Source organism: Mizuhopecten yessoensis, unplaced genomic scaffold (assembly GCF_002113885.1).
Source record: "Mizuhopecten yessoensis strain PY_sf001 unplaced genomic scaffold, ASM211388v2 scaffold9987, whole genome shotgun sequence".
NCBI lineage: Eukaryota > Metazoa > Mollusca > Bivalvia > Pectinida > Pectinidae > Mizuhopecten > Mizuhopecten yessoensis.
This window is the reverse complement of record NW_018408322.1, coordinates 1448714-1469767: the sequence shown is the minus strand read 5'-3', so window position 1 is coordinate 1469767 and position 21054 is coordinate 1448714. Positions and strand designations below refer to the sequence as shown.

General features: G+C 36.2%; 2 protein-coding genes across 3 annotated transcripts; one reads left to right on the top strand and one right to left on the bottom strand.

The window, feature by feature from the left end:
• Positions 1–4795: 4795 nt before the first annotated feature.
• Positions 4796–14009, bottom strand: LOC110459221 (PDZ domain-containing protein 11-like). Of its 2 annotated transcripts, none has more exons than XM_021511378.1 (7): positions 13813–14009; positions 12717–12803; positions 11537–11593; positions 10962–11012; positions 10017–10064; positions 6466–6526; positions 4796–5103 (listed from the first exon to the last, which is right to left on the bottom strand). In XM_021511378.1, exons 1-7 carry the CDS (start codon positions 13849–13851, stop codon positions 5030–5032), a joined length of 417 nt encoding a protein of 138 aa, XP_021367053.1. In that variant the 5' UTR covers positions 13852–14009; the 3' UTR covers positions 4796–5029. The 2 variants fall into 2 exon arrangements, with proteins under 2 accessions (XP_021367053.1, XP_021367051.1); XM_021511376.1 differs by having other exon boundaries at positions 13817–14009.
• A 50-nt stretch (positions 14010–14059) lies between these two features.
• LOC110459220 (40S ribosomal protein S3a) lies at positions 14060–19305 on the top strand. Its single transcript, XM_021511375.1, has 6 exons — positions 14060–14168; positions 16008–16111; positions 16771–17084; positions 17614–17696; positions 18623–18732; positions 19153–19305. The coding sequence occupies exons 1-6, from the start codon at positions 14107–14109 to the stop codon at positions 19266–19268; spliced, it is 789 nt and encodes a 262-aa protein (XP_021367050.1). The 5' UTR covers positions 14060–14106; the 3' UTR covers positions 19269–19305.
• Positions 19306–21054: the final 1749 nt, after the last annotated feature.

Below are 21054 nucleotides of genomic sequence, written 5' to 3'. Positions count from 1 at the left end.
CAAATAATACATATACTCTCATTATCACCAGAACCGTCTACACATGGACAAGCTATAATCACAAGGAGTATATACATTGACGTACAGTTAACTTTCTGATAGGTAGGCTCGATTTGTTCTAAACAGTTCCGAACCCTGGAGATTACGTGATATAAAAGTGCTCCAATACACTCTTTAATGAATAATATCATGCCACTATTCATTTCCTCCTTGTTTGTTTCGGGTGATCGTTTGATAAGGATGACGGTGCTTCAACAGAAGGGGCGCACCTGCTGCAGACATGCGCGTGACAGTGCCACCGACAAGATAAAGGTTTAATTACTGTACATCAACTCGAGACAATCCTAAACCAGGGTGGTCGATTTGTCTCTGGTTTCCTCCCATATATTACAACATGCACGCTTCCAACAAGAGCAATTAATATATGTTGATAGAACTCGTTTCATGATAGCCGCCTACTCTGTACGTGTATTTATCTCAATATGCATGCTTTAAGTGGGTCCTACTCGGTTGATTTTAATTCCTGTCAGCTTTATTTCTTTCTGTGTCGCAAAGAATAGAAATGGAAACTGCCAGAGTTTAGGGGCCCATGGTTCAGCCTCAAACAATACAGTGCGCTCGACGCAAGTACGGTATCGCTAGGGACATATACATGTGTACCAGCTAAAACGAAAATCTATTACACAAAAAGTGACCCGTTCAAAAGTTCCCTGGAATGTAGTGTTAGGAAGTCTATAGATCTATGAAAAAGAGACATTTATAACTCGGTCATGAAGGATGCAGAATCCGGATAAGGGCTTATAAAGGTTGTGGTTTAAGTGAAACAGAATAGCATACATATAATAACATCGGTAATAAGAACAAAAATGAGTGGTCACCTAAACCAAATACGGTATCTTGTCTGATTTACCTTGTAGTGCGACAATAACGGTCCACCTCAGTACCAGTTTCATGATAAACGTGACTAGTGAAGCTCACCTCAACACCAGACATCATGGACAAAGTTGCGACTATACTTCCCAACCGCTTACCAGTTTAGTGTCCTTTACTTTATAGTAACATTCCAGTATATTTCGCCTGTTGATCAGTTTACACTTCACAGTTGATTCTCTACTTCACATTCTTCTCTAAATATGCGGATTTTCTATATATACTATGGCAAGCCAACTTAACATTTATTCAAGGAGCAATGTCGATCCTGTATTTCATCGAATTATATAAGATATCTTATATAGCATATGAGATATCTTATATACTATATAAGATATCTTATATCGTATATAAGATATCTCATATAGTATATGAGGTATCTTATATAGTATATGAGATATCTTATATACTATATGAGATATCTTACATAGAAATTAAATGAGATGCTATAAAATATATCTTATATGATATATAAGATATCTTATATCGTATATAAGATATCTCATATATTATATAAGATATCTTATATATCATATATGATATATAAGATATCTTATTTAGTAACGAGACTTTAATTCTATAAGATATCTTATATAGGAAATTAAATGAGATATCTTATAAACGATATAAGATATCTTATATAGGAACGAGATTTTAACAAAATGTCGAAAATGAAGTCTCACCGTCCGGAATATATCGAGGATCTACGTAGGGACAGTAGTCTTGTTGTAACAACACGTGTTCCTGTCGCCGCCGTTATGTCTGAGCCCACTTCAAGAGTGCGGGAAATGGCAGCCTCTGCTTTGGCCGCTATAAGAGAGACAAGGCGAGCTAGGCCTAGGGAAAATACAGCATCCGTACCATCCCTCTCCGCCATTGCGCCCAATGCAATCCTGAATGTGCTCCGAATGATTCTCGAGGGAGAAATTAGTTTCTGGTTTTTAATGCCACGAAATCTCATTCTATATCAGATATCTTATATACTATATATGATATCTTATATATTTATATAAGATATCTCATTTAATTGGACCCCATAAGTGAAATTCATACAAAGGTTGGAGCCAATAACTGCAGCGGTTCTTTAGAAGAAGTTGATATTGTCTCTTGACAATCAGTGCACAGGGCGGATATATTGTATTTCTGGTAGACCCGAAAAATTAGAAACAAAAAACAACCTCGGAGAATGCTGAGGAATGGGAATCAGGTTGGTGGGAAATGCAAGTAGACTTTAACTTGAGTTGACTTGAACTGTAGCAAACCATCTTGAAAGACTGCATCTTTGAATGATGAATCATGAAAAAAATGTGAAGAGGAAACAAAAAATAATTAATTGAATTTTCAAATATTATTGACTTTATTATACAAAAATATTATGCAATACAAAAATATATTATAATATACTACATAATTCTTCCTCTACTACCCAACTACAGTTAATGCATGTAAAACTATGTATCATGGCACTGCCTATGTACCCTTCAAAATACAAAATTTTTGAGTGTATGACAGATCTTGTTAAAACGACTTAATTACATTGAAGGTTAAACAAACAAGTGAATGTATTAATATTATTATGTTGAATATCAAAGAAACTAGACATGAAGTCTATAATGAGGTGAACATTTTTTTCTTTCTAATGTTTGCAAGAGAAGTCTGTCTTTCAAATCCAAAATCACACACAGTATTTGGTCGCCCCATATCAAATAACTAGATCACAATAACAATATTTCTTATAGTAGAGCCGTGTATGAATAAATTATTTTCACTGCACATATATCTACCAGTCATACATTTTTTCTTTCAAGTGGATCAAGCATATGAAGGATGAGACGATACATAATTTGATTTACATTTGATCTATCGCTTCCTTCCTACAAATGTATATACCATAGATGTTATGGAGTAAACATAGTTGTCACGCCCACCACTGTTTGTAACATAGGGAGGATGTGGTAAGGCATATTGCAAACATTATGGTAGAAATGGGTGTAATCACTACTTCATCTATACACAAGTTCATGTTAAGAGATCAAAATGAATGTTATGATGAATTGTCCCAAAATAGTTTATCCTACATTTAAAACAGCCTACTAACATTATTGTTTGAACTTCTGTCTTCATGACTTATATATCATGAGATAAGTACACTTACTGATGCATTAACATATCATGAGATTAGTAAACTAACTGATGCATTAACATATCATGAGATTAGTACACTAACTGATGCATTAACATATCATGAGATTAGTACACTTACTGATGCATTAAAATATCATGAGATTAGTACACTAACTGATGCATTAAAATATCACGAGAATTAAATGATATTTGTCAAAAATACAAGTATACAAATGACCATCAAAACAGTAGTATCAAAATAGACATCAAATACAGGTTCTGTATGGTGAAGATGGGAATGAAAACTTACATTTTATTAAATTGCACTACAATTACCGGCAAAGCTTGACTTTACAGACATCAAGAGAACTTTAACTTGTGTTAAGCAACATGAAGGGACACTGATTTTTTTGGTCAGACAGGACAATGACACAGTAAACCTGTCTATACTGACATTAACAGGGACTGAAGTTTTTGGTCATATGACTGTGTAAGTTACATCTGGGAACTACTCTAGTCTTTAGAGGACATATCAAACATGTCAAATTTTACAAGATGCCCATTAAATCATATTGTAAAGTAGTTATCAAGCCTTAACAACTGTTCTTAAGCCTTGACAACTGTTCTTAATAAGTTACACTTCCTCAGGCAAAGGCAGGAAGAGAGGTAACTCAATCTAAATTGTTGATATAGGTGTCAACCTCTGAAACCTCCAATTAGGGAATTCCACATTTTCAATGAGGGAGAGGGTGTTTTTTTATATATAATCTGTGGGTGACCACAGGACTTCTACTCATTTTTTTGTGTTTTTTTTTGTTTTAGAGCTGTTCAAGTAATAACCATATGCAAAGGATGGGAGGCACTTTTTCAGACCACACCACCCATCAACCACTAAAAATAATTTAATATTAGAAATGACTGGCAGATCAGGTTTTAAACCCAGCACCCATAAAATATTAATACAGGTGCCTCCCACCTCCCCCATATGATTAATTATGGAATAGACCTTAGCAAACACGAAAAAAACATTTAAATAAAGACAAAAAAACCTGGATACAATCAAGTGAAATCTAGAACAGCGATGACTATTGAGTATTCGCAGCACATACCTATGTACCATCACTTGTGTTTTAGAAGATGTTTTGTTATGGATTTACATCAATTTTTAAAATTGTGAATATATATATATGTATTTGAATCATTATGTGCACTGGAAAAAATTGCAACTGTTTTATTATACCATCAAATAAATGTTTGATATGTAACGAGTAGCGACAACTACAGAGACTTCATAAGTAACAATCTTATCATGTCAGGAATCCTCACTGAAAGACAAATTGGTGACATTTCTAAATTAGGATTTGCTCTATTTAATTTTTTGACTAAACGTTATAGCATGAACTGGTAAGTAACACACTAAAGCATATGTCAGATAAAAATAATCTCAGACTTGTCTCAATCCGGTTTATGGAAATTGTTTTATATAAAACTGAAACATTTCTCCGATCCTTTCTATCGAATACAATGTTCTTAAATTTGTAAAATATCAGACTCTGAGAACTGGGTGATATATGTATATAGCATACACAATGGTCCCATTATAAAAAACATTTAAAAACTGTGTAAATACATTGGCTCTATAAGTAAAAGATTTTCCAAAAACATTTACAACTGTACACAAGTACCAATCTATAACAACTTTAACTTAGAATGTATGGCATCTTAGGGAACTTCTGCATTCCATTTTAACTAATTGAAATTATCAGCTAAAGCTTAACCTTGAAATAAAATAATTGTGATATGTATAAATTTGTTCAAGAAGCTGGAAACTCATTTTGTGTGGAAAACTGGATCTTGCTGTGAATAATGTCCCTTATTATGGCCAGCTGATCCAGGTTAGGACACACTTGAATTTCCTGAAACATTCCACTGATATGATGTCTTTGTTCCAGTGTAGAGTTAAACATGTTGCACACTAGTGGTGATTGTTCGGGGACTGTTGGTGATTAGCCAGTAAATACCGACTCTTATCATACGTTCTGTCATAACCTACAACAAAAGAGAACATTCATTAAACTATATTAATAGAATCAATCCCTGATGTGAGGTAAGGATAAGGTTATTCAAACCCTCGGGATAAAAATATTGAGCAAAAGACCCTCGGCAAAGCCTCGGGTCTCCAGCTCAATATTTTATCCCTTGGGTTTGGATTCAGGGATGGATTCTATTTCTTGCTTATTACCTAAAACCTGTAAAAACAGCTGCTCTTCTAGTAAAGTTGTAAACTGTCCACACATTTCTCATTTGCATATGAAGCCTGGATGACGTTAGTGATGTCAATGACCCTGACTGACCCCAAAGCGTCATAAAATGACGTCACAAACAATAGCGTGACCCCGAAAGGTCACTATAATTCCCTTGCCATTCTGCGTGTGTAGGCGATCCAGACCCGTGGGTCAGATAGTTTTCCAGCACTGCCGGAAATGCGGATATCTCGATCAAGTATGCAAGAAAACACATTACAGTAAGACAGGTCTAATATGGAACCTTTTCTCAATTACATCTCACCTATACATCAAGTCTACCACTGTTTATATTCAATTCTTCAGTTTTTGAAATTTTGACAGAGATATGCAACTTACTGTCACAATCATGACCTTCTTTTGCTACAATAACAGAATTCTCCGAGGAACGCATGAAAACGACTTTGGAAAAAAAAGGTCTTAATACATATATTGTCAAAATTATATATAAATATTGTATCATAAAATGCTGAATTGAATAAGAATTACAAGTTGTAAAACAGTAATTTATCACATTTCATTTAAACCAGTGTTCATTTTTCACATGCCATTTTTCCTCGTCAAGTGTATATAAATCATATGTGACCTGACATGTGCACCAAAAATGCATGATGTAATAATGCATGCCAATTGCCATACCATACATTTCGCATGTGACAATTACTCATGCGGGCTTAAACTTATGAAAACAATGATATGTTGTTATGTTATTGCCACACGATTCCATTGCTTCATTTTGGTTTTGTTGTAAGGCAATATACTAATCTTTTATCTACTATATATTTTGTAACTCAAAACTGTTACTGTTGGAATATTATGTGTTGTAAAGCGCCTTTAGTAATTTTGCAATATTATATAGGGCGCTATATAAATGTTGTACAGTATAATATTATTTTCATTATAAACAGCTGTTAAAGAGGTGATTTCACTGAGGCAGATTTGTTATGTTATGATCAAGGTGGATTTACATATAGAACATATGTCTAGTATTTTCAAGAACAGGTTTTCTGTTAATGTCACATTTCTCTTTACAGATGAAATACAATTTTTCTGAAAATTACAGACACACCCTCACAGTATATTTGGTTTTCTCATTCCTATCACTTACCATATGGGAAAAAACGGACTTGCATGTTTATGCTTATGTTTCTTTTTAAAATGTTCACCGCCTGAAAAAAAGACCAACAACATTAAATAATTATATAAAAATGAATAAATTGGAAAATACATAATTATCGGAGTTCATAAACATAAAGGACTTTTTCACAAAATATTGATATTTCTTCACAGAAATGGATATATATTCTTGTCATTTATTCGACTCATTGGTCACATCCAATAACTTATTATTCTATTTGTCTACCTCAATAAAATGGTTACAGAAAACTAAATACAGTTAATCTGTTAAGAAAGCAAGACAAAGTATTGCGAGCAATCTATATTCCCACACCTCCAGACATACTTTGGTATCAAAAACAGAACAAAGGGCCATAACTCTGTATTAAGTGATGGGTACCTACGTACATCTTTAGCGATTGTAAGTGACGGGAACCCACGTACATCTTTAGCGATTGTAAGTGACGGGAACCCACGTGCATCTTTAGCGATTGTAAGTGACGGGTACCCATGTACATCTTTAGCGATTGTAAGTGACGGGAACCCACATACATCTTTAGCGATTGTAAGTGACAGGAACCCACGTACATCTTTAGCGATTGTAAGTGACGGGACCCCACGTACATCTTTAGCGATTGTGAGTGACGGGTACCCACGTACTCCTTTAGTGATTGTGAGTGACGGGTACCCACTTACATCTTTAGCGGTTGTAAGTGACGGGTACCCACGTACATCTTTAGCGATTGTAAGTGACAGGAACCCACGTACATCTTTAGCGATTGGGAGTGACGGGAACCCACGTACATCTTTAGCGATTGTGAGTCACGGGTACCCACGTACACCTTTAGTGATTGTGAGTGACGGGGACCCACTTACATCTTTAGCGATTGTAAGTGACGGGAACCCACGTCCATCTTTAGCGATTGTAAGTAAGGGGATCCCACGTACATCTTTAGCGATTGTAAGTGACGGGAACACACGTACATCTTTAGCGATTGTAAGTGACGGGACCCCACGTACATCTTTAGCGATTGTGAGTGACGGGAACCCACGTACATCTTTACCGATTGTAAGTGACGGGAACCCACGTACATCTTTAGCGCTTGTGAGTGACGGGTACCCACGTACACCTTTAGCGATTGTGAGTGACGGGTACCCACTTACATCTTTAGCGGTTGTAAGTGACGGGTACCCACGTACATCTTTAGCGATTGTGAGTGACGGGTACCCACGTACACCTTTAGTGATTGTGAGTGACGGGTACCCACTTACATCTTTAGCGATTGTAAGTGACGGGTACCCACGTACATCTTTAGCGATTGTGAGTGACGGGAACCCACGTACATCTTTAGCGATTGTGAGTGACGGGTACCCACGTACATCTTTAGCGATTGTGAGTGACGGGAACCCACGTACATCTTTAGTGATTGTAAGTGACGGGTACCCACTTACATCTTGAGGGATTGTAAGTGACGGGAACCCACGTACATCTTTAGCGATTGTGAGTGACGGGTACCCACGTACACCTTTAGTGATTGTGAGAGACGGGCACCCACTTACATCTTTAGCGATTGTAAGTGACGGGAAACCACGTACATCTTTAGCGATTGTAAGTGACGGGTACCCATGCACGTAGATCTTTAGCGATTGTGAGTGACGGGAACCCACGTACATCTTTAGTGATTGTAAGTGACGGGAACCCACGTACATCTTTAGCGATCGTAAGTGACGGGAACCCACATACATCTTTAGCGATTGTAAGTGCCAGGAACCCACGTACATCTTTAGCGATTGTAAGTGACGGGAACCCACATACATCTTTAGCGATTGTAAGTGACAGGAACCCACGTACATCTTTAGCGATTGTAAGTGACGGGAACCCACGTACATCTTTAGCGATTGTAAGTGACGGGAACCCAAGTACATCTTTAGCGATTGTAAGTGACGGGAACCCACATACATCTTTAGCGATTGTGAGTGACGGGTACCCACTTACATCTTTAGCGTTGTAAGTGACGGGAACCCAAGTACATCTTTAGCGATTGAAAGTGACGGGAACCCACATACATCTTTAGCGATTGTAAGTGACGGGTACCCACCTACATCTTTAGCGATTGTAAGTGATGGGTACACACGTACATCTTTAGCGATTGTGAGTGACGGGAACCCACGTACATCTTTAGCGATTGTTAGTGACGGGTACCCACATACATCTTTAGCGATTGTCAGTGATGGGTACCCACGTACATCTTTAGCGATTGTAAGTGACGGGTACCCACATACATCTTTAGCGATTGTAAGTGATGGGTACCCACGTACATCTTTAGCGATTGTGAGTGACGGGTACCCACGTACATCTTTAGCGATTGTAAGTGACGGGTACCCATGTACATCTTTAGCGATTGTAAGTGACGGGAACCCACGTACATCTTAAGCGTTTGTGAGTGACGGGTACCCACGTACATCTTTAGCGATTGTGAGTGACGGGTACCCATGTACATCTTTAGCGATTGTAAGTGACGGGTACCCACTTACATCTTTAGCGTTTGTAAGTGACAGGTACCCACTTACATCTTTAGCGATTGTAAGTGACGGGTACCCACGTACATCTTTAGCGATTGTAAGTGACAGGTACCCACTTACATCTTTAGCGATTGTGAGTGACGGGTACCCACGTACATCTTTAGCGTTTGTAAGTGACGGGTACCCATGCACGTACATCTTTAGCGATTGTAAGTGACAGGTACCCACTTACATCTTTAGCGATTGTAAGTGACGGGTACCCACTTACATCTTTAGCGATTGTAAGTGACGGAGTAAATGAGATATACATTAGAAATATGACAAATGGTGAAGAAAGTGACATATCTCTGACATCCCTAGAAGTATGCATATACAAAATTTGGCCATTATTTATGACAGTATGAGAATATGGTCTAGACAAAGTGATACATTGTCCAACAGACTGATGGACTGACAAACGGAGCGTAAAGCCATAGCCCTCCAGTAGTATTGTTAGGGACTAATAAAAATAAGAATGGTCACTGGTTAGGCACATATCCAGAACTTTATGTTCGCAAGTGTACTATATAATTTATGAGTTGATAATAAAATATATCATAGGTGTCAGCCTCTGAAACCTCCAATGAAGGAGATCTCCCACATTCCACATTTCCAATGAGGGTGTGTGAAATACGACTGAAACTGCTTTACTCAATTTTTTTCCCATTTTATGTATCAAAATTACTCCAAAAAGGATTCATTTGGTTCAGACACACTTGTTATGATCACTTAACACATCCTGCAGTAACTAGGGGTAGGATATAATTTGACCACGGGATGAAGATTTTGAGTTTGTGTGAGTTTGGACTTGAATGAGGGAGTTTCGAGGCAGCTTGGTAAATATTGGTCAAAATGAGGGAGTCTCCTTCCTGATGAGGGAAGATTGACAGCTATGATATATTGTTCCACTGCTTATAAAAATGAATTGCTCTTTCTAGAATTACATATCAATGGTGTTTTTCTATGTGTTGTATGTCTTACCTCTGCGTGGTCTATATCCTCAAAGTTTACTCTGTTTACTGACAAAATCTGGAAATATATAAAACACAAGAATGTTTACCAAAAGGTCAAAAGAAGAACAGGTACAAAATATACACAAGTTTATTTAAGATGAATATTTATAGGGGTGTGTAGGTGGGGAGCCACTGTTTTTGCCATCTTTATCCAAATAATCTCCCCCCCCCCCCCCCCCCCCCCCCCCCCCCACACACACACACACACACACACACACTACATATTCTCAGATATAGTCTAGAAATCATAAAACACAAAAGATGTTTACCAAAAAGGTTGCAAATAGAAGAGATACAAAATATACTAAAATTTATTTTACAGGGGGTGTAGGTTGGGAGCCACCGTTTTTGCCATATTAAGTCAAATAATACCCCCTTTCCTCACAATATCTTTTTACAATTTCTGTTTATGTAGACTCCATCACCCATATGTAAAATAAAGTGCCTCCCTGCCCACATATACAGTCAAACCTGCTTGTGAGACCAGCTCCACTAAGAAACCACCTGTGCTAATCAATCATTATTACTGCATAGTAAAAATCAACAAATTGACTTTTATTGCTTACAGTACATTTTATACATTAAGTTCAGTGATGGATTGATTTAGGAATTTGTAGTCAATGATTGGAATTGGAAAGAGCAAACAAATTGATTTTTTGATTATATATTGATCGTCAACCAATCACTTTATTTCATGATCAAGAATTTTGATAGATTCTACAGGAGAAAATTAACACATTTTACATAAGTTTCCATAAAGTATATAAAGAAACCACATTATTAAAATTGTGAAAAAACAACACGTACTGTTGTCTGTCTTTCGATCCAACACTATTTTTGTATTAGGAACACATTCTAAAACTTGGGATACCCAACTATAATAATGAGATGTTATGTTCTATTTAAACAATACCTGATCTGCTTCCCGTAGTCCCAGTTTGTCTGCTTCACTGTCCAGCGTCACCTACAAAAACATTGCTATTGTCAGCCAGGAAACAAGAGGGATACAAACTCTTATAGAAGATTTTACAGACAAAAACATATAAAAAAAAAGAAATTTAACTGCAGAGCTCCGATGCATGCTTAATATTTTGCCTGGCTGATCATATATAAAGTAATAAATAGTTTCATATGAAGCTTACATGATGATTTATACTTATATTGAAGATGCACTACTTCAATATATTGAAAATACAGTGACATTCTTTTTGGAAGGGGAATATGCCATCCTAGTAAATAATGATACTTTAGCTGCTTTCTACCAACTAAGCAAGAGAGAATTTCTTATACACTTCATCAGTATAATGTAGATCATCAGTATTTAGAAGTTCTTCATTTTCATATACCAGTAGATCCTTAAAGAATATACACGTATTTAATGATAGTTTTTTTTTTTGCTCTTAGAAAAGTAGGAAGCCCGAGGAAGGGCCTTATTTGAGGAGGGATGCTGGAGAGTATAACAGTATGTATTCTGAGATTATTACTCACCTTGGATACATAGATCCCACAATGGTGTTCTTTCCCTCCTCGAATATTGAATCCAAGCTTCAAAAATATTGAATAAAAGAATAACAACAGAATTTGTTCTGAGAGAAATCAAAAGCAGCAAATTGTATGATACATCCGGGGACCCCCTACACCCAAATCCAATTTCAACATTTGATATTTTAAAGTTTCTGTGACCACTTTTGAGCTTTATTGAAGGACTTGATCTTTTTACCTGTAACCACTTAATTTTTAGTATTCATCTATCTATGCAAGCAAGCTACGTACTGTCTCTATCTGCATTATAACAAGAATTTTCTTTAAAAACAACATTTTACCCCCCCCCCCCCCCTTGTAGGTCCCTTATAGAAGATTGCACCTTTTCATACACACATCTGAATTAATAGTACCTCCTTTTTATGATATACTGGTTGTAACTGCCCTATTTGTTGTTGAAAAGACACCCAAAACAAATTTTGTGGATTGATAACAAAATGTGAAAAATATTTTTTCTGGATACAATTATTTAAATTTTTCCAGAAACAAAGATGGACACTAAAAGGTGGACTAGTAAAATTGTTACCTCTTATATAATATGTATAGATTAAATCTATATACACACTGGAAACCGAAAACTTAAATTAAAAGTGTTTGTGATCTTGCAAACCCTTTCACCCATAAACTCTTCCACGTATTGATTTGGATAAGTCCATTACGGTCTTCACTTACTAGTGGTGAAAGGTATAAACAGTGGCCAGGTCATAAAATACATCCGGTTGCGTGCAGCCAACCAAGTCCAGTAACTAGAATTTTCAAGCCAAAAGTTCACCTTCTTTTTATAGCTACCTAGCCTACTATTGACTTGATTTCATGTATAGCCCCCCCCCCCCGGGATTATCACTGGTAAATTACAGTATATTGTATGGTGTATTCACTATTCAATGGTGAACCTCTATCAGAGTATATTTCAACATAAGCGTGCAGGCACCCTGGACATTTGGAACAGCTTGATTGGGAAAATACAATTGTTCAGTCCAAAAATTTAATGTACATATTTGCACGGTTGGAGTGCACGTTACCTCTGAAATCTACACAATTGCCCCCTATAAATTTAACTTCCTAGTTACAGTGACAACCCATGTTCATATAGATCTGCATGTGTAGATATAACAGATGCACATACCTGTTCAGAAACTTGGTTACGCTGGAGAATTAAGTTTCTTGGCAGGAACTGTTGTAAGTCGTTATTATATTCATCACTGTAATTTCTCTACAAGACAAGATGATAGATTGAAAAATTTGGATCTAATTTCGACTACCATAATGAGATGGCTTAATACATGTATATTCATATACAATGTATATTGGTGTTAACATCATAATGGCATCGATCAATAACAGTAAAATATATGACTTATATATGTACATTATATACAATATTTAAAACTTTTTTACATTCTTACATAGATATATATATAGGACAATAATACTATTGCCTGCATGGAACCAAGTAGCCCGAGTTTCCTTTGGCCCTGACACCAGATTTAGACATTTTGACAGATATATGTCTGTTGTGGGCCACACCAGACATGTACATCTACATGTATAGATCTGTCAAAATGTCCAAGTCTGGAGTCAGGGCCAGAGGAAACTTGGGCTACCAAATGAGCTACAATGTACCTGGTCAACGACCATCAACCCAGTCCAGTTCCATTACAAACATATAGGACTGATATCAGTCTCCTGATGAACGGGGAATTAACCCGAGAAAGGCCTAGAGACGCTATCTCTGTCTTTTGTTGTATTTTTTATAGGACTATATTATATATAGCTATTATACATCATATATGTATCATATTTATAAAAAGGTTGTCAGGGCAAGAGGAAACTCGGGCCACCAATTGAGGTATATTAAACTACACTGGTCACTGACGGTCGACCCAGTCCAGTTCCGCTACAAACCTATAGGACTATATATATAGCTATTATACAATATGTATATATCAAGTCAAACCCCTTTTATTTATGTGAAATAAAAACAGAACAAAGACCTAGAACAGTAGAAGAAGTCAACAATGTTCTTTAAAGTAAAATAAAAAATATATATGTGAGAATAACAGTTTTTGGGTAAATTATCAATGCGCTTAATTGGCCGTCATATAATTTTAAGCACAGTCAGTGACATATATGTCTCTTCTTCTAGTAGAGTGCAGACCGTCTCTGACGTATTATCGCACTGACACTGATTGTGAACCCAAACAAAACAATGTGAAATGTACAAACGCCTTGAGGATGGATCCATTCAGGTGGATCTTCATAATCTGGTAGATTCGCGTACACTAATTCTTTCCCATCCTGTGTCATTTCGCTGTTTGAAGCAGGTTAATATCTGAAAATGAACCAAAACAGAGTGGTGTCTGCTACAAAATGTACAGCTATCAAAATACACCAAGCGCTTAAATAGTCAAGGTCGTAATGCGTATTATCCAAACATGTTCATGATCCAGATTTTTATTTCCCATAATTCTCTATTTTGTGTACATGTACTTCCTTTTTCGCCTCAAATCGCAAAAATGGCCGTAGGAAAAAATAAGAGGCTTACTAAAGGTGGCAAAAAGGGAGCCAAGAAGAAGGTGTAAGTGTACTAAAGTAATAAATGATAAAACACATATATACATCTGTCAAATAAACGCGAGTTTGTTGACTGATGTGAATGCTATTGTACGATTGGATGAGATTGAAACCCACTGATCAACCGGAACACACGCGTGAGATGACATTATTTACATGTGATATCACGACCGTCCTGTCGGTTTGTGGTTATTTTATTCCGCATATGTACAGTAGGCTTTGGTGTTCTGTCATATGTCTCCGTAAGACGAGCTAAATTGCTTAATTTAGTAAAACTTAGATGATAGTTCAATTCAACGTTCTCTCAGTATGGACTATAAACGAACTCTTAGTACATAGAGTACAAGTATATATGCGCCTTTATTATAGTGCTAGATCTTGTCAATAACTTAAAATTATGTTGAAAGTTGTTTAATGAGAATAAAACTTTATTTTCATGACTTTGTAACAATTAGATTTATATTGACAGTTCATTTGTTTACAAGAGCATTAGTCGGACACAAATGTCAGAACCCAATGTCAAGTGTTTTTTTTAACGCTGTCAAGATGACAACGCTACGTATTCTTGGAATGAGAAATCTTATTAAGCAACCTGTTGGACGTTTCTGAATTTATGACGAAGTTTTTGAAACTTAGCTACAGTTAACTGTCTCGATGCAGTAACCCCCCTCTGATTTTGCAGGCTCGCGTTAATTTCGAATCTTTGTGAGATTTGCTTTTCTCATGTGCCTTTATGCTACCAAGTTCGAAGTTATTTGATCCATCTGTCTACACATAAGACTGGCAACTCCCAGTACCTTGCTTGTCCTCTTTCTGTTTCATTTCACGGCAATACTTGCATTTCTTTACACTGTCCTTTGGCCTCTGTCTTGTAGCACAGCCAGTCCCATCCTACTAACCAATGCCTTTGGAACGATCTCAGTTTCCATGTATTCTCTATGTCCTTCGTTTGTTTGTTTGACATCCCCATCATAACGCAAAAAATGCACCATTCTGCTGAATAATTATGTCGCACAAATTATTGTCATATGGTTGTACACAAGTTCGGTCCCCATAGGTGGTTACAAGTAACAAAACAATGATGCTAGCAGCTTTGTGCAATTCTCGGTATTAGCACATCAAATATGTAAAAATATCTTGGAGGGAAAAAAAAAATAATTTTAGAATGAATGTTTCTCGGTTAATAATATATTGGTAACTGAAACAAGCAACAACAAAGCATGTCATTGGGTCGTAAAATTGCATTACCAATGGGGCTGTTACCACAATTTATCTTTTCATAGACTGACAGTATATTGTTATGGCTGAGGGTCATTGGGCCACCATTACTTAAAAAATTGATAACTGATCAACATCTGGGTTATTACTAGTGGTAGGAATCAGTTAAAATTTCACAATTGCTGGTTGATGTAACCAAAATACTAAATTTGTAATCCATATATGACATAAAATAAAAATGAACACCCTTTACCTTTGACAATATGTCGGGATATTTGTGAAACGAAATTGTCACTATACATTCCTTCTGGATTGCAATATATTGTGATACACTGCTGGTGTACTGTGATAACCCATATTCAACAAGTAGATAGTACGAGTGCAAAATACTGAACTTCTGAAGTGCACAAAGTTTTATCATTTCACCACACACATTTTGGAACAACTTGTTAAGCTTTCCCCAAGAATTGATGTCAATTGGCATGTGAGGAGTGCCACCAATGTCGATGCTCTTTAAGAGCTTGTTAGACCCTAAAAGAAGAGATAAATTTAGGGCCTTAAAACCATAAAAGATAAATTTATTTCTGCATCAAATTCTCAATTGTGATATTTTTTTCTCTTTCAGAATTGATCCCTTCACCAAGAAAGACTGGTATGATGTAAAGGCACCATCCATGTTTGTTGTCCGTCAGATCGGCAAAACTCTAGTGACAAGGACACAGGGAACAAGTAAGATATTATTAGAGATAACATGACAGCATTTAATTTAATAAAAAAAAATGCTTGGCATGGATAAAAAGCATGTGGAACACCTTTAAATGTAGAATGTAGACACTTCCTCAAACTAGTTTCCCATAGCAGCTTTCGTACTACATTTGTATTGTCTGAAATGATGTGCTGACAATTTGACAAATTTATGGTGGAAGTTTTCTAAAAACAAAAAAAAAGCAATTCTTGAAGTCATACACTCTGAAGCATAAACAAATCTGGAATTTTACGGTGAATAGTAATTCAAGTTTTTAACTTCTTTGGGCACCCTCATTGCAAATGAATCTAAATCTCTCTGTCCAAAGTTTTATATGAAGCCGACGGCCCATCACAAATATCATTACCCTTAATTATCATGTCTTGTTGTAGTAGATAAACCAAGCTTTCTTGCGCAAACCTTTAGCTAGGCAATTGTGCTCAAACGACAAGTCTGTTTTGGAGTATAAAGTCTGCCTTGATTTGGATCTTTTGCAAATAATTCTTAAGACAGTAGAAATGAATTATATACACATTTGTAGTACTGCATATTTTGTTGAAGATGTCAATGATATAAATTGTCAGTTTGAAAGAAATATAAAATCCCATGCATTATCACAAGAAATTTATTTTGTCACTTCCAGAAATTGCCTCTGATGGTTTGAAAGGTCGTGTGTTTGAAATTTCCTTGGCTGATCTTCAGAACGATGAGGTCTCCTTTAGGAAGTTCAAGTTGATGGCCGAGGATGTCCAAGGTCGCAATGTACTGACCAACTTCCACGGCATGGACCTGACAAGAGACAAGCTCTGCTCTATGGTTAAGAAGTGGCAGACATTGATTGAGGCTCACGTTGACGTGAAGACCACCGACGGATTCCTCCTCAGGATGTTCTGCATTGGCTTTACCAAGAAGAAGCAGTACCAGGTCAAGAAAACCTGCTATGCCCAGCACACACAGGTATGATGTAATGAATTTGATGTGCATTGTTTTGTCTTTAGTTGCCCAGTGAGTAACAAATCATATTCAACTAGTGTTGGGGATCGGTTAAAACCTCATGATCAATCAATCATTTGATAGTCCTTTTATAGAAATACTTCTTGTTGCCAGTCGCTTGTACAAGTAAATGAAACGTCATTTTATAATATCCTGTTAGTAATCTAGAAGCCCTTGTCAACTTTATTATATCAACTTAATCATTAATGTTCAGCTCAATGTTTTATCTAAATTTTGCCTGTGTAAATCTATATTAATGTGTTTGCTAATTTGTCAATCAGGCAATATTCCGATACAGCAGTATTTTACAGGAAGTTTTGTAAGATGTCCTAATATTATGAATTTTATATCGTTCTATCAACAATAATATATCTTCTTCATACTATGATCATGTTTAGTTACGATCAGAATATGCTACCTAATGCTAATTATTGTAAGAATTCATTTACGTCACTGTCACAGCTAACTTTACCCATTTATAAACATTCTACAGGTGAAGACGATCAGGAAGAAGATGGTGGACATCATCACACGAGAAGTTTCTTCAAACGACATGAAGGAGGTCGTCAACAAGCTGTAAGTCACTTGACTGGTCTCGTAATTTAGATTTACAAGACTGGAAGCTGCAGCACCTGACTGTGTCTACAACTAAACATATAAAGACATGACAGATTATTTAGCTTTGTTTGTAGTAAGACTGTTCTGGATTACTTGGTTTTTATGCCTTCAATAGATCATTGGGGACATGTAATGATACCCATGTCCTGTCCTGATTCAGTGTCTTCACTCTAGTGACTTAAAATTCTTCACAGATTTTGATCAAACTTTATGGTACAGAGATCAGATATGGCAACACTTTGAATGAGTTTCAAGGTCGATTTATAGAAATTTGTTAACCACTTTAGCGATACCTCGTAAGCAACATCACCTTGAAGAATTGCATGGGATCTGGGGCATTCATGTCCATGACTTTTTCTAGTTGATAATGTTACATGTATTTTACAGTATCAAATTATTTATCTGCTAATGTATCCATTCATAGAAACATTTAGGTCCCTGTACAGTTTACAATTCACCAGGATACCAGTTTAAAATGTATGAATATTATAGGATTACTTTATATACTTTAACCTCAATGTTCATAAATAGTTGATCTGAAGAGCATTAAATATTGTAACATTTTAAGGAGAGCATACAAAAGAAAGGAAAGATATATGTAACAATAATTTCAGTTAAATAGTTCAAAAGGTGTTTTTTTTTCAAAAAGAAGGCATTATTTTACAAATCACCTTCTGTATAAATATACCCCCATTGTTTCTTAATTTGTCAAGAAAAACATCAAGTTAATATCAACATGTGCAAATTTTCAATTTACTCGTTTTAGCAATCTTGACCAAAATGTCCATTCCCAAAAAATCTGTTTTGACCTTAAACAGTAAAATCTGAAGAAAGAAGAGAATGCTGTATACTTTCTAAATTTAGTTAAACAATTTTCTTTGCAGAATCCCAGACAGCATCGGCAAAGACATTGAGAAAGCTTGCCAGGGCATCTACCCATTACACGATGTCTACATTAGGAAAGTCAAGGTCCTGAAGAAACCCAAGTTTGACCGTGAGTATTCAGATGTTTAAAGCAACATATCTTCTAAATCTGAAATAGTTCACCAGGGTTGCAAGATTTTCTTTTAAACTAAAATTAATTAATATAAAACTGCAATGTTTCCTTTTTAAAATGTATGTGAACAGTTGAAAATTACTCAAATGCCTGAAATGAGAAAGTCATTCATAATATTATGAAAAATTACGGCTTTTTAGTGACGTTTTATGGCATTGAATCAAATTCAATCAGTTATGTACTCTGTGAATTTTGGTACAGACACCTTAGATTCTTGTGAAACTCACCTATTCTAGAACCACCATCATAATAGTAAAAGGCCTCGTCAACATTTTGAAAATCGGACTGTCAAATAAATCAGCCTCTATTTTGTTTGAGCACATTACTAAAATAAGTTTTATCACTTTAATGTTTTAGTGGGTAAACTTATGGAACTTCACGGTGAAGGAGGAGCCAAGACAGTTACAACAGAATCTGGTGAACAAGTAACGCGGCCAGAGGGATACGAACCACCAGTTCTCGAGTCGGTCTAACTCTGTAAATTATGTAATAAAAAAATGCTGTGGAGTATATCTGGATTGTGTTATTACCTTGATCAGCTGCTGTAGTTCCACTTTTGGTGTTGAATTATGTAGTTCAGTAACAGCGAGTCTGAAAGGAACATCGTTTTAGTTGTTTTCCAGAGAGGTTGAAAATTGATTCCAAAGTATTCTGAGTGAAGAATTTCCTATCTGCAGTGTAGATATACATAGAGGATCTTACATTCATGAGTGTCCACGTCATATTGAATTTATTAAATGATTTCATATGACACAAGCCTTACTTAAGGAGTGTATCATAAATTAAGTAAAACGTGAACATGAACGCAAGCCATCCTCTATATATCAAATAAATGATCCATTTTACTATTGCAATACAAACGTGTAATTTTCTGGTAAATTTAAATGTTTTGCTTTTGATTTTTTGAAATGTTTATTGTCATTATTATTTTCGTTGCATTTAAAACTTCATGACTTCTTCATTTGCGGGGGGGTAGGGCCGTGAAAAGAAATCATTTAAATTGTAAAATTGATCTGTATTTGAATAAATTATACAAATTTCATGACATGCAGCCTGGTAGAGTAATTTCAAAATGAATAGAATCAATGTAACAAAGAAATAGGGCAAAATGATGAAATGCAATATCGTAAACTCTATAACAACATACACATAAAGAAAAATAATTGTAGTTGCTGGATTTGATGTAATGATGGACATTGTACTATTAAAAACATGTAGTGAGATTCTGTAACAAATCATAACCAACCATTTGTAGTTTAGTTATTATGGAGATGTCTGGTGTTGATCAACCGACAGTGACCACATCGTATCGTGTATACTCTCGTTAGAAAATGGTTAGCAAATGTTAAGTATATATTTGTTTCTGAAGATTTTTTTCAGGACTGAAGTATGATGTCATTGCAGGGCTAGAAACAAAGATAAACCTGCTAGCTCATTTGACACCCAGTGAAATCCGTCAATATTTGCAAGAGTTATGGGACTTTGAACTCCAAAATTTGCGATGTTACGCCTCCGCACAATTCCTGTTTGAATGTTCAACAAATTTGGTGTGTGGCCTCGTATTAAGGAAAGCATGCATGGGTTCGATAACCAGTGAAATCCGTCGATATTTGCAAGAGTTGCGAATTCACGAATTTTGCCCATTTTTAGCTCACCTGGTCCAAAGGACCATGGTGAGCTTATGCCATACTGCGTCGTCCGTCCATCAACTTTTCCTTTAAAACGCTACTAGTCATGAAAGACTTGAGCAGATTTTGACCAAATTTGGTCAAAAGCATCCATGGGGGAAGGGGAACAAATGTTGTATAAATGTTGGGTCTGGGGGCTGAGGGGTGGGGCCAAACGGGGAAATATAACAAATCCTTTAAAATCCTTCTTCTGTAGGAATGAAAAGATTTGTTCCATATTTGGTCTAAAGCATTCTTGGGAGAGGGGAACCCATCTTGTATAAACCATTGGTGTGGCCCTGTGGGGCGGGGCCAAATAGGGGAAACATAACAAATTATTTTTTAAAATCCTTCTTCCGTAGGAATAAAAGGAGTTGGTCCATATTTAGTGTGGAGCATCCTTGGGGATAGGGGAACCATTTTATTTTATAAATTGGGGGGGCTGAGGGGCAGGGCCAAATTGGGGAAATATAGCTAATTTATAGCTAAAATCCTTCTTCTTTTGTAGGAATGAAAGGATTTGTTCCATATATGGTCAGAAACATCCTTGGGTGAAGGGTAACCAATTTTGTATAAATCCTGGGTGTGACCC

Excerpts from the sequence above, each read along its gene's own strand:
- LOC110459221 (XM_021511376.1), bottom strand. The coding sequence starts at position 13,897 with ATGACACAGGATGGGAAAGAATTAGTGTACGCGAATCTACCAGATTAT. Across the intron at positions 11,013-11,536 it reads GTGGGATCTATGTATCCAAG|GTGACGCTGGACAGTGAAGC; the intron begins GTGAGTAATAAT and ends ATGTTTTTGTAG. Across the intron at positions 10,065-10,961 it reads GACTACGGGAAGCAGATCAG|ATTTTGTCAGTAAACAGAGT; the intron begins GTATTGTTTAAA and ends ATATATTTCCAG.
- LOC110459220 (XM_021511375.1), top strand. The coding sequence starts at position 14,107 with ATGGCCGTAGGAAAAAATAAGAGGCTTACTAAAGGTGGCAAAAAGGGA. Across the intron at positions 17,085-17,613 it reads GCTATGCCCAGCACACACAG|GTGAAGACGATCAGGAAGAA; the intron begins GTATGATGTAAT and ends AACATTCTACAG. Across the intron at positions 18,733-19,152 it reads GAAGAAACCCAAGTTTGACC|TGGGTAAACTTATGGAACTT; the intron begins GTGAGTATTCAG and ends TTAATGTTTTAG.